The following is a 17739-nucleotide window of genomic DNA, read 5'->3' as shown; positions in this document are numbered from 1 at the left end:
AGGAACCTGCCACAGGGTGTTAGATAACTCATATAACCTTACAATGCCATTCTTTCTTCAGTAGGGACAGTGAAGCACACACACTGAGACCACCAGTTCCAGACTCAGGCCAGTGACTTTGCACCTGCTATCTATGGAACCTTGGACAAGGGCGCTATTACTACACCAAGTTTGTTTCCTTATCTTTAAAGTTGGGATAATACCCATAACACAAGGCTGTCAGAAAGATTAATAAGATAAAACATATAAATTGTTTGGCATACAGTAGATGCTTGACAAATATTTTTATGGCAACTGTTACAATATATACAATTTAGTTTTGTGTTAGAAACAGATCCTGCCTTCAGTAGAATTATTAGCAGACATAAATCAGGTAGTTTCCCAGGCTTTTCCTCATTTATTAAAAGTTAGTTGAGCTGCTCCTGTGCACAAAGACAACATGTCTTAAGACAATTATGTTTCAGTTAGGACAACGAGTTGTACATAACTTACCTGTGTTAAGAACTAGAAAGTGATAAATATTTTAAATAAACAATAGTCATGAAAACTCAGAGTCACTAATGAATAGGTTTTCTCTGCATAGACAACAGATTAAAATAACAGCTTTCTCTTTTGTGGTATGCTTCAAAACTTTGACTTTTTCAAAATTAAATTTATGTTAGATTTGTAATTCCTGTTTCTGTCTCCTCCTTCTTGTGCATTTCTGGGACTGTCTTATTACCTCTGAATTCTCCTGATTAAAGGAAGAGCTGTAACAACAACAGAAATTACAGAAAAGCTGTTGAGGTTTTAGGGTTAGTCCAACATTGACAGTGGCTCAAGAGTCTTACTGATTTTCATTTCCCGATGTGCCTCTTAGCTCAGGGGACTTTTAGGATTGATAGGTAAATTTGAATTTCAGATAAACAACAAATACTTTTTTGGCATAAGTATGCCCCATGCAATCCTTCCGACTACTTACAACAAAATATTATCTGTTGTATCTGGAATTCCTTATTTAACTGGGCACACAGAAATTTTATTTACTAAATATGTCGACCCTAGTGACCTCTCTGTTACTTGGAAATGGGGATGAAAATAGTACAACTTCTTAGGATAACCCATACAGAAAATCTCTTTCTCGGTAAACTCTTAATGCACTTTCCAAAATCAGGATGCTTCAGTAAGATATATGCCAAACCTATGGGGCAGTGGCTCCGGATACACCCCAAATATGGTTATTCTTAGTAGACAGCTATCTAAAGAGTGTAGAAAAAGTTCAGTAGAAATCTGAACAAAGTTGTAAATTGCTCTGAGAGATGTGCAACTTTGCCTTCAGAGTAGTAATACAACGATATTGAAACAATGCTACACCAGGCAGAAAAGGAGCTGGCCGTGCTTCTGCGCGTGCGCACAAGGGCTCCAGCATCTACTCCCCCAGGTCCCGCCCCACCGAGACCGTCACGTGGGGGATCAGCCGGGCCTTGTCACGTGAGCAAGGCCGGCTTAGCCGAGGGATGGAGCCGGCAGAGGGGACGCCCTTGTGGCGGCTGCAGAAGCTTCCAGCCGAGCTGGGTCCGCAGGTGAGCAGGGGGCGGCGGCGGCGGCGGCGGCGCGGGGTCAGACTCCGGGAAGGCCTGGCATGCGGGCCAGGCCGGTCCAACCCGGCTGCCTTCGCGGCGGTGGCAGCGCGGCCCCGGGAAGGGCGGGTAAGGGGCGTGATTTCGGGTGGCCGGCCCCCTGCTCCTCCTGGAAAGTGTGGGGGCCGAGATTCGGGGCGCCACCTCTGCTGGGAGTGGCCCCTGTAGGGGCTAAGGGCTTAGCACGCGGACAGGCCCGGACCGTGTGCCCCGGGCTGGGCTGGCTACCCAGTGACCTTGGCGGGGGCGGAGCCGACACGTAGTCCCTGAAAGCCCACGTCGTGGACCGGAGGTTGGCCCCTTCTCTCACGCGTTTCATTCATTCATTCAACACATACTTCCCAACGCTATCTATTCCCTAGGCACTGAGGATACCGTGGGCCGGGGATACCGTGGTGACCTAGAGAAGCCTATCTAGCCCCATGAGGGAGACGGAAAAGAGAGAGAGAGAGAGGAAGAAAGAAAAAGAAAGATGAAAGAAAGAAAAAGAAAGAAAGAAAAGAAAGGAAAGAAAGAAAGAAAAAGAAAGAAAAAGAAAGAAAGGAAAGAAAGAAAGAAAGAGAAAGAAAGAAAGAAAGAAAGAAAGAAAGAAAAGAAAGATGCTACCAATACCAAGGTGACCCTTCCCTCTAAGGATCACAGTACGCGATGGCACCTGCGGTCTAAGAATCTGGCTTGTTAGGATCAGCAAAAAGCCTCATTCATTTGTTCAGCCAGCTTTTCATTGACGCAGACACAGCCTGTGCCCTCGTGGAGTGTGCTGCTCTCTAGAAAGGAAACCAAGAGCTATCCAGCAATGAACTTGTAGGAGGGATAGCAACCCAGATTTGAAGGGGCAAGGGAAGGTTTTTCAGAGCAGGAACATCTAAATTTATTTCTAGGCTTAGTCCTGAAGTATCAGTAGCAACCAGACCGGCTGGAGGGGAGAGAGTGTTTAACAACCGGACAGCAGCTACAGAGGTGAGAAGAAGTAAGTCTCCCCGCTTATTTAAGGACCTGCTCTAATTCTTAGAGGCTGAAATTTAGAGTGACTAAGGCCTAAGGCTAGACAGGTAGATAGGTTAGGAGTCAGGTGGCTCCAGTCTTTATCTGCCATGCTCCTTTGTTTATTTAGCCTTACTACCAAAGGCACTGGCAGTTTAAAGTATGTATTGTTTTTGGCGGCAGCAAAATCTTTGTGAGTTTGAAAGATGAGAGAAATGTAGTGACAATAAATACATATAACAGTATCTTGACTGTGAATTGTGAAAGGGAGAAAAGACAATGGTTGCTATGACAGGAAGATCTGAGAACTGTTTTTCCCCCCTTTGAACTTTCAAACAAAAAAACTTAGCACCACAAGCATTAGAATTGAAAGAAAGTTGCCAACCCATGAAAGCATAATATATGCAGTGTGGAGCTTAGCATTAGCTTTGGGAGCTGTGATTGTTTGCCCACTGACTTCAGACCCTAACACTTGGTATTGTAATTGATATGTTACTGTGTTTACTCCCACCATCTCTATTCCCCAGCGATTCCGACCTTATGGAGTCTTCCTTCAGTATACTTCTTAACTGGTCATCTTGCCTCTGTTCTCTCTCTTGTTCTGAACTCCTTCAGGATAGATGCTTGTTTTATATTCCAAAATCTTGATGGTTGTTTCTGGCTTAGAGTGGTTCTTGAATCAGTGTTTGTTCAGGGAATAAATAAATTAATGTACATTAACTCAGCTTTATCAGTGGGACAGCCTTCTAGATCCCCAGATTTGGAAGGTTGGCCTTCAGTCAATGGTAGACAGCTTTACATAAGTACTAATTCTGTTCTGTTTACTATGGGTGAAGGGTGGGTGTGGACTCAGCCTACATAATATGATATAGGGGTATGTGGTAGATAGCTTTTATAAGGTCCAAAGTTTGGCCTTCTTTTTTACTCTGTTCCATTTATAATGAGAAAAGTGTGGGGGAGATAGAAGGGAAGTAACTTAATTCCTACCAGGACCAAGTAAAACTATCTTGCCCTGGCCCAGTGACTTAGTTGGTTAGAGCATCATCCTGATATGCCAACGTTGTGGTGCTCTGCTGAGGGCACATACAAAAATAACAAATGAATGTATAAATTATTGGAACAACAAATTGATGTTTTCTGTCTCTCTCTACCCTTCTCCTTTTCTTTTCCTCTCTCCCTCTCTTCTTCTCTTCCTCTTTAAAACCACTCAATAAGTAAAAATTAAAAAGAAAAACCATTTTAACTCTTTTCTCTGCTTTTACAAGTGAGGAAATCCATATAGTGCAATACCCATTGTTTGGAAGTGGGATCACCAGTTGCTCATCTCTTTTCTGATACCTGATATGTGTGGCATAATAGAGAAGGAGTTAATGCTGAAAATGGAGTGGAATATGACCCAGGAGAAAATAATTGAAATACTTGTTGCTAAAATGTGTTTTCAAGTTATTTGGGTTGAAATACTGTTCTTACAAGAAATAAATACAAATATCGATCGACTTACGACCTATGCAATTTATGACCATTCGACTTTACGACCACAATCGCTAGCCACGACTGCTCCGCGTCTGGCAGCGCAAGCGTTGCCCAGCTGGGCATACGACAGTGCGGACCAGCTTCCGGCAGCACTACCATCTCCGCGTGCACCATTTCAATTGTTATCCCAGACTCGGTACAGCAATTTGTGTTTTGTGTCTTGGATATTTTTCATCAAACCCCTCCCAAGATGTCTACCAAGAGACATTTGTCTTTGCAAATATTAAACCAGTTGTACTGGTAATGCAGTGCTTTACTTAAACCTGACAAATGTAAAAATAAGAAACAAAATAGTGTAGAGATGATACAAATAACATAAAATGAACAAAGAAAATTATGATATATAACAATAATGAAAGAAATTATGAAAATATGACTTAAAGATTTTTATGAGATCATTTCACAGTACTGTACATATAGCCTACTCAACTTACGACCAAATCATCTTACGACCCGTCTGTTGGAACCAGTCGTGGTCGTAAGTTGAGCACTAGCTGTACCATGAGAAAGAATACCAAGTTAACCATTTGCCTAGAATAAATAGTGCAGACATAGTAGGTACTCAGTTTATATGTTAAAAGCATGCAACATAGTACTACTACAAGTAATAGTAACAATGATGATAAATAACAATACGAAGAATGTTAACAATGGCTAGCAATGTTTAAGTACCGTGTATAAGCCGGCAATGTGCCAAGTGATTTGCATGTATTCTTATTTAATCCTTACAACAACATTGTGAGGGTGCTGATATTATCCTCATTTTATACATGAGGAAACAGAGGCACTGAACTTTTAAATAACTTGACCAACTAGTTAAGTAGTTAAGCCAGTTTGATTCCAAAATCCACAGTCCTAATTACTGTGTTTCGGTTATTTATGTGTTAGAATTTCCATTGCTGATATTAAGGAAGGGTAGAGGAAAAGGAGCGTTTAAACAAGGAAAAGAAAGGTACTGAGGGCTTTCTTGGAGTGGACTAAAAGAAGTATGAATGTTGGGGAGAATGAAGTCTGTAGACCTCCAGTAAACTTTGTGCTACGAGTTCATCTTTTTGTTGTTGTTACTGGTATAAATATGGTATCTAAAGAATCCCAAGATGAAACTCTTATACTTACCATCTTCCTTTCAGTAGCGCTGGGAAAACAGCAGTGTACATTTATGTAATTTCTTAGTTTCTGAACATGGATAAAATGATAGAAAGACTTTTTTTGTCAAGTTCTAACTTCTAATTAATAAAATAATGTTCAAAATTGTTACATTTCAACCTCAGCTGCTCTTACACATAAAATGAACTCCCAACATTTCTTTGCTACAAGGGAGATAAATATGTTTTATAGTTTTATTCATAATTACGTTTATTTTCTTTTTTCTCTCTAGCTTCTTCACAAAATAATTGATGGCATTTGTGGCCGAATTTATCCTCTCTACCAGGATTATCAGAGTGTTTGGGATTCCACAGAATGGATGCATGTCCTGGAAGATATTACCAAATTTTTCAAACATGTAGTGGGTAAAAATTTATCTGATGAAGAGGTAACTTTAGTCTAAATTTCTTTATGTTATAATAAATAAGTAATTAAAGTTCAGATTTTTAAAGTTAGTTTTTAAGGCACTAGATAATGTGAAGGCCATCATTAGGAAGTATCTAACAAGAAAAACCTCATTGTGAGTAAGTAGAAAATCTGATTGTGAAAGTTCTGGGTTATTGTAGTTTTGTTTTTGGTTGTTTGTACTTTTTAAATTGTAAAATATTTAAATCATATACTAGAAAACCAAAAGTTAAATAGATGACACCTATATTCACATTACTACAGTTAAATGATTATTAACATTTTATTTTATATATTTCAGTTTTGTGCGTTTCCTTTAGAAACAATACATTACAGATTTATCTAAATATTTATATTACCTGAGTATGCCATCCTCCCCTAGAGATACCACTTGTGAAGTTGATGAGCATGTTTTGTATGGATGTTTGCTTCCTTAAGCAATGCATGCAATTATTTGAACCATTTAAATATGTAACTTGTAAATGATAACATATGTCTATTTATATTTTTTCATGTAACATTGTTTTGGATTTATCAATGCTGTTAAGTTTAGACCTGGTTTTATGTATTTTAACCCCTTATAGTATTTGATGATAGGAATTAGGAGGATTTATTTTTCTGTCTCCCAACTGATGAGCAGCTAGGTCATTGCCTCTTCCATGATTTCGAAAAGGGCTGCTGTATTTTGTATGTGTCCCTTGTATATATAATACATGGACCGGCTCCGCTAGGGTAGACATCTTGAAGTGGAATTGCAGGGTCGTGGGATATCCTTCCAATTAATTGTATTTGTACCTTTGCCAGAAAATTGGGCATCCATATTCTAAAGGATGCCCACTTTTAAAAAAATGGAATTAGTTGTTATTTAGATGTGGATGATGCTCTCGAGTTGAGTTCTTTATTAGAAAGATCTTCTATTATGTTGCTTGCCTTTTCACTCTCCTAATGGTGACTTTTGGTGAACAGAAGTTCTAATTTTTAATCAAGTCCTGTTTGTCAGTGTTTCTTTGGATGACTATTGCTATTAATGGTCTCTTTAAGAAATGTGTGTGCCTAAGTCATGACAATGTTTTTGTATATTTTCTTGTAGAAGCTTGATTGATTTAGCTTTCACATTTATTTCACTGATGCATTTTGAATTAATGTTTGTATATGGAGTAGGGTTCAAGTTTTTCCACATTAATATTTACTTGACCTAGGATTGTTTATCAAAATGACCATCTTTGCCCCATAGAATAGCTGTGCTGCTTTGTTGTAAATCAGGTGACCATATATATGATCATTTGTATTTAGACTCTTTATTCTACTCTGTTAGTCTATTTGTCTATATTTGCTAATACAATGCTGTCTTAATAACTAGAATTAAAGCTGTATTACATTGTTTTGATATCTGATAGTAGATGACCTTCAACCTTGTACTTCAAGATTACCTTGGTTATTTTAGATTCTCTGCATTTTCATGTACATTTTAAAATCATCTTGTCAATTTCAACCAAAAAAACCCACCAAAAACACACACAACTGCTTGGGATTTTAATGGGGAGTGTTAGGCGGCTTGGACTGTCATGACAGAATAGCACAGCCTGGGTAGCTTAAACCACAGGAATTTCTCACAGTTCTAGAGACTAGGGAGGCCAAGGTCAAGGTGCTGATGAGAGGGCTTTTCCTGTCTGCAGGTGGTTGTCTTTCCCCTGTCTCCTCACATGGCAGTGGGGAGAGAAACAAGGGGAACAAACTCTGGTGTCTCCTATAAGGGTTCTGATCCCATCAGGAGGGTCCTACCCTCATGGCCTCTCTCCAAGGCCTCATTTCCAAATATCACCTTGGAGGTTAGGGTTTTGACATAATGAATTTTGAAGGGACATAAAAGTCCAAAGTAGGAGGATCACACTGAATCTCTGATGCCCTTCAGTTTTTCTCAGTGTTTTGTAGTTGTCAGTGTAGAGGACTTGTGAATAGTTTTTTAGATTTATTTCTAAGTAATGGATGTTTCTGATGTTCTTTAATTTTGTTCTAAAATTGTATATTGCTAGTATGAAGAAACAAAGCCAATTTTTGCATACTTATTTTGTGTCCAACAATTTTTCTAATTTAAATTTTTTGAGCTTTTTTTTTTTTTGTTTTTTGTGTGTGACAGAGACAGAGAGAGAGGAGGGCAGATAGGGACAGACAGACAGGAAGGGAGAGAGATGAGAAGCATCAAGTCTTCGTTACGGCACATTAGTTGTTCATTGATTGCTTTCTCATATGTGCCTTGATGGGGTGGGGGGAAAATGGGAGGGTGGCTCCAGCAGACCTAGTGACCCCTTGCTTAAGCCAGCGACCTTGGGCTCAAGCTGGTGAGGCTTGCTCAAGCCAGATGAGCCTGCACTTAAGCCGGCGACTTCAGGGCCTCGAACCCGGGCCCTCTGCTTCCCAGTCTGACGCTCCATCCACTGCGCCACTGCCTGCCCAGGCTCTAAATTAAAAATTTATAAATTTAAAAATTTATATATTTATATGCAATCATTTTTTTTTCCATTTTAATACCTTTTATTAAGACTTCTAAGACCTTTAGGACGGTGTTTAAAAACAAAAATGCTGTGTGCTTTGCTTCCAACTTTAGGGTGACTGTGTTTATTACTTCACCATTAGTATGTTAACTTTGATTTTATAAATAATCATTATCAGATTAAAAAAGCTTTTTAGAGTTCCTACCTTGCTGAGAATTTTTATTATTAATGAGTATTGAATTTTATCAAATGTTTTTTTCCTGAATCTATTATTTCTCACCTTTGTTTTGTTCATGAGGGCATTACATTAATTTTTGAATGCTAAACTAACCTTACATTGCCAAAATAAACCCCATTTGTCATGTGTATTATCTTTTTTTAATGTATCTTTGGGTTCGATTTATCAATATTTTATAGAAGATTTTTACATATGTATTTGGGTGATAATGGCCTGTGATTTTTTCCCCGTCTTTATCAAAGTATCAAGTTTTATTCTGGCTTCATGGAATGAATTAGAAAGTATATATATATATTTTTTTCTCTGGAAGAGTTTAGGCATGATTTTATTTTTTTCATCAGTTAATACTGTTACTACTATGTTGCTTAATTTTCAAATATTTGGAAAAATAGTTTTTTCAACTTTGATTTAATTTTGTAGTGGCCCAAAAATATAAATTGTATGATTTCAGTCCTTTGAAATCTATTGTGATGTGCTGCATATAGCTCAGCATATGGTTCATTTTGGTGAATATTCTATATACATTTTAAAATGATATGTATATTACAGTTGTTGGGTATTGTGTGTGTTTTTTTTTGTTTTTTGTTTTTGGATTTTTCTGAAGCTGGAAACGGGAAGACAGTCAGACAGACTCCCGCATGCGCCCGACCGGGATCCACCCGGCACGCCCACCAGGGGCGAAGCTCTGCCCACCAGGGGGCGATGCTCTGCCCCTCCGGGGTGTTGATCTGCCGGGATCAGAGCCACTCTAGCGCCTGGGGCAGAGGCCAAGGAGCCATCCCCAGTGCCCGGGCCATCTTTGCTCCAATGGAGCCTTGGCTGCGGGAGGGGAAGAGAGAGACAGAGAGGAAGGAGGGGAGGGGGTGGAGAAGCAAATGGGCGCTTCTCCTATGTGCCCTGGCTGGGAATCGAACCTGGGTCCCCCGCACGCCAGGCCGACGCTCTACCGCTGAGCCAACCGGCCAGGGCCGGGTATTGTGTTTTATGTGTAAATTAGGTTAAGCAGAAAAAATTTTTCAATTCTATATCTTTACTGACTTTTATCTGTCAGTTACTGAGAGGTATACTAGATTAATTTTCATAATCTAATTATGAAAGAATTACCCATTTCTTTTTCGTTGGAGCTATGGTACTAGATCCACACAAATTTATGATTATTATAGATTTCTGTTGAGGGACCCCTTTGCCATTCTTCTCTATTTCTTGCCTTAAAGGTTTATTGTCTGATATATTAATATAGCTATGCCAGCTTTTGTTTTAGTGGTCTCCAGATGTATTCACTTTCATGTTCTTTAGCAGTCAGTTCTTTTCTGTTACTTTCTGTTTTGGAAAAATTTATTAAAATCTCTTGTTTGCTGGTTATGCATTCTCATCTTATTCTTTTCTTAGTGACAGATATTTATTTTTATATCTCATTTACTGTCATTTTAAAGGGTATTGTATGTAAAAGGTGAGTGGAACTATGTGTTTCCATTTTAAACAGAAAGGGCCTTCACTTACTTTATGACCATTTTCATTTTCATAGATATCTCAGCAGTTGAATCAGTTGAATTCATTTCATCAAGAAGCTATCATGAAATGCTTGAAAAGCAGAAAAGGTGAAATTAAGCAGGTTCTGTTAGAAGAAATAGTTGCTATTTCCTCTGCACAGTTACAGGATTTTGATTGGCAGTTAAAGGTGAGACTATTTATGAATTTGATTTTATTTCAGTTTTAATAGAAATGTTCATTTATAGTATACATCTAATATTTCTGTTATTTTGAGACTACAGTGTCCCATGAAGTTATCAAAATAATTAAAATTATATTATTTTTTCCCATCCTTTTCCAAGCAAGAAGAGGGGAGTTAGAGAGATAGACTCCCGCTTGTGCCCCAACCGGGATCCACCCAGCAACTCCCTTCTGGGGCTGACGCTTAGCGCTTAAGGCCTCAGTGCTGGGGCCATGTGTGCGGCCACTGTCTGTGGGAGGGGAAGGGGGAAGGAAAGCAGGGGGCACTTCCCCTGTGTGCCCTGACCAGGAATTGAACCTGGAACTTCCACACGCCTGGCTGACATTTTACCACTGAGCCAACTGGCCAGGGCCAAAATTTTATCTTTTGTATTAACTGGGCATCAGTATACTATAAATATCCAAACCATATATAATAACTTTACAATGATAATTTTAATTAACTGGAGCTGTAAATCATTACATGTTATAAATAGTGAAGCAGTATGTATGTATTTAACATATATTTATGGCTAGAACTTTCTAGATCTTTTAGTCTTCCCAAGATTGGTAATTGTGGTTCTACCTCCAGATAATGTGTTTTTAAAAACAGAATTTAAAAAGCATTTTTAAAAGAGAGTCATGATCATCAGAGTTCCTTAGGAACAGTATTATATTTTAGGACACTGGATGCATATGTCCTTTCCAGCCATGACTCGGCTCTGGATTTCTGCTTCTGTTGAGTTGTCTTTCTTTCTAACCTGTGTTCTCTCATTTTCTAATCTTTTCTTTTTCTGTTCTTCAGTTATGTGTTGGTTTGGCATGCGTTTAATTTAAATTTTTTAAATTTTTTCCACCTTTCCCTGTACTTTGACAACAAACAGGAATACTTTTCTTCTTTTAAATGTGCTGTTCATAAGCTCCGATGCATATTTAATGTAGTCCTGTTACTATCTGTGATCATCATACTATCATTAACATGCCATCGAATATTTTCTTTATTTGAAACAGCTTGCGCTTTCTAGTGACAAGATTGCTACATTACAAATGCCACTTTTAAACCTTCATCTCGACATAAAAGAAAATGGTGAAGTCAAACCATATTCTGTTGAAATGAGTAAAGAAGAGCTGCAGAATCTAATAAATTCCTTGGAAGCAGCTAATAAGGTATTTGTGTTAATATTTTTTTGTGGTTTAAAATGTTTAAGTTTTGATGTATACCGTTAGAGCCAAATAAGGAAAACTCATAGTTCGCTTTTAGTATTTTTCATCCTGACATTTTGTCAAGCCTCTTTAGATGTAGACATTAATTTAATTATAACTTGTAATTTTAATTACTTAGTTTTGAGTATAATTTATCAAGTTAACTATTTTTGAAAGAAAAACAGTTCTGTTCTAACAGCTAGATTTGTTTTGCCGCAGTGCACATTAATGATAATTTTTTACCTTGGGGCTGTGATATTAGTTAATTCTGAAGAGGTTTTTTCTGATTAAATATAGGGTGATCTAGAAGAAAAGAGTGTCTTATTTAACTGGATAAATAATAGAAAATTGCTTTAACTACAGGAGCCAAAATATTCCTTGTAGTTATGACAAAATCAGGTTGAGATGAAATAGAATTAATGAATGACTAAAAGCTTTACATTTACAAAGGAATGGCTAAATAACTTTCTCATGTTCAATTAATGAGAAAAAATAATATTTAAGCAGTACAAAGGGCAACTGTGAGGAAGAAATAAAAATATGTTTGTTATGTATGCATCTTCTATTGTTACTCAGCATTTTCTCCAGTGATTGAGTCTCAGTGATTAAAGTCAGTTTTTCTTACCAGTCTCTTGGCACTAAACAGTCTTTGTGGCTCTTTTATTGCACCTGGTATACTTCAGCTTCCCTCCATACTCTGCGGTTACTCAGCCATTTTGGTGTCTTGATGACTGGGCCGCATGCCCAGACACCAGACTGCTACTGGCTTGCCTCTGGATGGGGCTGCACGTCTGATGAGGTGTGTTCTGGAGCCTGGTATAAATGTGACATGATTATGAACCGTGGATCCGTCCAGGCAGGCATGTGCCATCGGTTACTGAGCATCTCACTTAGCAGATACTGGCATCGTTCTGGTATAAACTGATTCTCCCTTCCCCCCCTTTGTTTTTAAGGTCATCCTGCAGTTGAAGTAACTGGAGCTGTTGAATACCAACATTATCAGATTCCACTGCTACAACTGATAAGACCGAGTGAATGCCGTGTGTTCGGAAAACCTGCAATACACTGTTATGCCAAGCTGAGAAAGCAGCTGTGTTGAGATTACAAAGATACAAATTTATCAACTTCCCTAAAGAACAGGAAATTATATGGTTGTCAGGAAGTACATAAAAATTAAAGATAAAAAGCTATAATAGCAGTTTATATTTTCATAATGACTTCTGCTTCATTTATTAAATATTTGAGAGATTTCTATAGATGCAAAGTTTTACTGAAAACTAAAAGTAGGATGTAAACTAATGTAACTATACAAAGCACAAATAAACTTGAATCTTGCTTAAAGAAGTATGTGACTAGCAAGGATATGTGTTATGGATATATATGACTAATTTGTGATGTTTAAAAATTAGCTTTTACAGAATGTATAAGCTGCATATGTAACTCAGAATATTCCATATCTTACTCATATTTCAGAGGAGAGATTATAAAATGTACAAATTTCTAGAGAAACTCTTCAGACGTGAACAAGAAAAACACTAAATCTATGTGAAAAATTTTGAGTTTATGAATTCTAGAAACTAATATCTGCTACTAAAACCTAGGGGAAAATGTAATAACAGTTACTTTTGTATTTCTGTGTCTGCTTGGGAGAACAGGAACTGATAAAAAATACTCTGTGTCACTGTATAGTGCATATATTATTCAAATATCTAAGATTTACTATGTTCATTTTTGTTTTTTTTTATATTTTGAGTTTTGGAGGGGTCCATTTTTGTTATAAAATCTTGATACTGAATTTAACAGTTTTGGATGCTAACTTTATTGGCAAAGAGATCATTTTTAATTTCAGTTAGTTTAAACAAGCATTTTGAATAAATAAAAATACAATTTTATTTTATTGCTCTATTTCAGATGACTTCCTACATAATGCAGGGGTAAACAATTAATTGGTACCTGCTGTTCGCAAGCTTTATAGCTCATTAGAGCAATTGCTCTACTCATCATTCAGATGAGGACAGGCTTAGAGGCTTAGAGAGGTTAATACATATGGTGTTTTCAGAATGTCTGTAGAGTAATTCCAGTCTCTAAAGTGTTTAGGTCAATGATGGATGAGCTGGTGCCAGAATTTTCACCATACTACGTTCTTCACTGGGAAATTTTGGTTATGAAAAAAAAATACCAGCTGAATTCAATAGTGTGCTTAGGGAGGTAGTTGACTTATCTTGTGCTAGTTCTTTATGTCATTAAGAACCAGTAACAGCACTAAATCACGCTGATATAGGCCCTTCTGAACTTCAACCCTTCCTGCAGCACTTTGAGGATGAAATCTTGCACTAGTTTCTTCTCACTACATTATCACGACGTTAGCATATCTAAACACTTGAAATCCGAGTGATATAGTATAAACTGCACATGTATAAAGTTTACAGTCTGGTCAGTTTTGGTATATGCACGCCCAGGAAGGCATCGTCTCAATCAAGGCAGTGAACGTACCCATCACTCCTGAAAGTGTCCTCACTCCTTTGTAACCCCTGCTCCTGAGCCCTGCACCGCCCCGCTCCAGGTCACCACTGATCTGCTTCCCGCCATGAAAGATTCCAATTTGGTACAGTGCTCTAATTAATGACCCAAGTTTTTACCTAATATCCTTTTTCTGTTCCAGAATTCCATATTGTATTTAGTTGTCATGTCTCCTTAAGCTTCTCTTGCCATGATAATTTCCCATACTTTCCTTGTGTTTAATGACCTTGACCGTTTTGAGGCTTGTGGGTGAAATATTTTGCAGGATGTTTCTCTATTGGAATTTAATGTTTTTCTCATGTTTAGACTGGGATTATGGAATTTGGGAAGGAAAATCACAGAGGTCAAGTGCCATTTATATCACATAATGTCAAGGGTACCTACTATTAACAGGATTTAAGATGGCGTTGACTTTGATCACTTGGCTGAGGTAGTGTTTGACTGTTTTTTTTTTTCCATTGTAAAGTTACTTTTTTATTTCTTTTTCTATACTGTGCTCTTTGGAAGGAAGTCACTCTGCAGCCTGTACTTAAGGAATGGGGAGCCTGTGTTAAGGAATGGAGATACTCCCTCCTGGAAGCCAGGATATCTCCAGAAATCTTTTGGAGTTCTGCACAGATTTGCCTCATCTCTCCTAGTTATTATACCGCTCATATGAAGCGATAAAATATCCTCTAATTTTTGTGAGCAGTTTATTTAATCATTCATTTATATAGTATAGACTCACGGACAGTTATTTTATACTTTGGGTTATAATCCAATACTAATTTTATTATAAAAATTTTTTCAGCTTTCGCCATTGGAAACACTATCAGTCAGTTCCTTTGTTCCTTTAACATAACGGCTATCAGAGGAGAGTGGATTTTATTTATGTATTTTTATATTAGTTCCTTAACTTTCTGACCATACAAGATGCTGCAGGCTCATCTTGTCTGTTTTTCATCCAGTCCTAGAATCAGTCCTTTCTCCAAGAAGTCCTGCTTTAGCAAGGAAGCTAGGTGTGCTCACTGCTACTGTTTTTCTTTTAGGCCCTCTCAGCTGATAGAACAGAGAAATATATATGTGTAAGTCAACCTGTGTATGTGTATATATACACACATATATATACATCTATAAATATACATATATACATTTATAAATATATATTATCTATAAATATTTATATAACCATCTGTCTATTAAGCTGCACATGAGTTTATCCTGATGTCTCCAAGTCAAATCCATTACTACATGTATCATTTTAGTCTGCTCCCTTTCCTTATCTGTAAATTCAAATACCAACTGTGAGAAACCTGACTCCCACCACCCACCAGCCATTCACTCACTGGCCCATTCCACTCCATATACAGCAGTCTCTGAATTGTTAATCTGTATCCTTGTGGGAAACAACTTGACCTTCTAGGAAGGATTTATGTGCATTTCCTTTTCCTGTAAGTTTTACAGACCGCACTCATTTTCAATGTTACTTAGGTCAATACCTTTCCCCCGTACTCCCTTTAGGGAGGTGGTTTAATATATTTGTAATAAATTAGATTTTTTTTCTTTTTACCATAGTCTATATTCCTTGCTGGGATCCCATGACTTCTTAAATGGTTTTTAAATTTGCATACATTAAGGTTCACTCTTTGTGTTGAACAGTGCAGAGTTTTGACAAATGCCTATATATCCACTGTACAGAATACCGTATTTCCTTATGTATAAGACGCTCCCATGTTTAAGACACATCTTAATTTTTGGGGCCCAACATTTGAAAAAAAATATATTACATGAAGTTATTGAACTCAAGTTTTATTCATCATAAAATTCATACAACTCCTCATTACTGTCAAAACTCCCATCCATTAGCTCGTCCTGATCTATGTCTGATGATGAATCACTGTTTTCAACAATGAGTGCAAAAACAAGCGGGAAAAAGTGGGAAATGCAAGTAAAAAAATCTACAACCACTGTATAAGACACACCCAGTTTTTAGACCCCAAGTTTTTTGAAAAAAGGTGCATCTTCTACATGTGGAAATAAGTAGTTCAATACCCTAAAAATCCTCTGTGCTTAACCTATTCATCCCTTTACATCTTTGTCTGAACCCAGACAACCAGCAATTAAAAAAAAATATGTGTAAATAGTTTTGCCTTTTCCAGAATATCACATAATTGGATCCTGCAGTACATGATCTTTTCAGACTGGCTTCTTTCACTTACCAATATGCCTTTAAGGTTCTTCCATGTCTTTTCATGGCTTGGTAACTCATTTCTTTTTGATCTGAATATTATTTTATTGTATAGATACAACACAGTTTGTTTTTATGTATTCACATATTGAAGGACATTCGTTTTCACTTTTAATCAATTCACAAGCAGATTTGTGGACACAGGTTTTCAAATTAACTGAGCAATACCTAGGAATGTGATTGCTGGATCATATGAATAACAAAGTTTAACTTTGTAAGAAACTGCCAAACTTATCCAAAGTTGCTGTACTACTTTGCATTTATTTCTTTTTTCTTTTTTTACTTGTGACAAAAAACACCTACCATGAACTCTACATTCTTAACACAACTATGCACCGGACTGTACAGCAGCGGTCTCGCACTTTCTCATCCTGTATCGCTGACAGCAGATGCACAGAAGAGCAGCTTTCCAGTTCCCATTCCCTAGCCCCTGGCAGTGCCCATTCTGGTCCCTGCACCGAGAGGGACTTCTTTAGATACTTCATGGAAGTGGACTCATTCAGTGCTTTTCTTTCTGTAACTATTTTTTTTACCATATGTCTTCAAGGTTCATTCATGATTTTAACATATGATAAAATTCCATTCCTTTTTAGGGCTGAGTAATACTCCATTGTGTATGACTATATATTATTCCATTGTGTGTGATTATATATATGTTCCATTGTGTGTAAATAAATAAATAAATAAATAAATAAATACACACACACATTCTCTTTATCCATTAATCTATCAATGAACATTTAAGTTGTTTGGCTTCTTGGCTATTGTGACTAATGCTGTAATGAGCATAGGAGTGCAAATATCTCTTCAGCATCCTGTTTTAAATTCTTTTGGGTAAATACCTGGTAGTGGGACTTCTGGACCATATGGTAGTTCTCTCTTTACAGTTTTTGAGGTACCCCAAAACTGTATTCCATAGCGACTTCACCCACATTACATTCCTAGCAACAGTGCACAAGGGTTCCAATTTCTCTACATCTTTGGCTGATACCGGTGACAACACAGATGCATACCTACCTTATGTTAGTGTCTTATTATCTATAAACCTTTTAGCAAATCCTAAACATGCGGCAAATATATTCGTTCTTTTTCTAATTTATAGACAACTGATGGCCATTTATTTCTCCTCTCATGTAACATAGTCTTCTGGAAACAGCGGCTGTCAGATGTCTCTAAACCCCCAGTAACTGCAGACCAAGGATCTGCTGATAAAATGCTGATTCCCTGCTGTTTTGCTGGATGGATGTTTGTTCTCCCTACATTGGAATTTAGACTTCTGAAAGGCTATTGTATACTTACCACTAATTAATATAAAAATAAGCTCCACACCTTTAATCTGTTAATTATTTTATTGTCAACATATTCCTGAAGGGAGAGAATGCATTTGGAGGTTGGAAGTTTTTAAATTAGGAAAGACTTACAAATAGGCCAACTCTCACACTCGTTTTTATAGTGAAGATTTTAAAAGACTCACATAATGCACCTCACAAATGGGATGCTGTTCAAGTCCATTCTAGGCATCATATCTGAATACAAGAGGACTTCGTTCCCCCCCCCCCAAATGTATAAACTGTCCATTTGTTCAAATGTTTGTAAGGTGTGTTATCTTAACGTATAATTTGAAAAAGTCAGTGTGGCACAGAAATATGCTCCTGGAAAAGT

General features: G+C 37.5%; 1 protein-coding gene across 1 annotated transcript; it reads left to right on the top strand.

The window, feature by feature from the left end:
- Positions 1-1438: 1438 nt before the first annotated feature.
- On the top strand, positions 1439-13227 carry COMMD8 (COMM domain containing 8). The gene is made up of 5 exons (XM_066384629.1): positions 1439-1562; positions 5515-5670; positions 9943-10095; positions 11139-11294; positions 12284-13227. Exons 1-5 carry the CDS (start codon positions 1497-1499, stop codon positions 12302-12304), a joined length of 552 nt encoding a protein of 183 aa, XP_066240726.1. The 5' UTR covers positions 1439-1496; the 3' UTR covers positions 12305-13227.
- The last annotated feature ends 4512 nt before the right edge of the window (positions 13228-17739 follow it).

The sequence above is a fragment of the Saccopteryx leptura genome, chromosome 5 (genome assembly GCF_036850995.1).
Source record: "Saccopteryx leptura isolate mSacLep1 chromosome 5, mSacLep1_pri_phased_curated, whole genome shotgun sequence".
Classification (NCBI taxonomy): Eukaryota; Metazoa; Chordata; class Mammalia; order Chiroptera; family Emballonuridae; genus Saccopteryx; species Saccopteryx leptura.
Note: the sequence above shows the minus strand (reverse complement) of the source record. Positions and strands in the feature narration are given on the sequence as shown.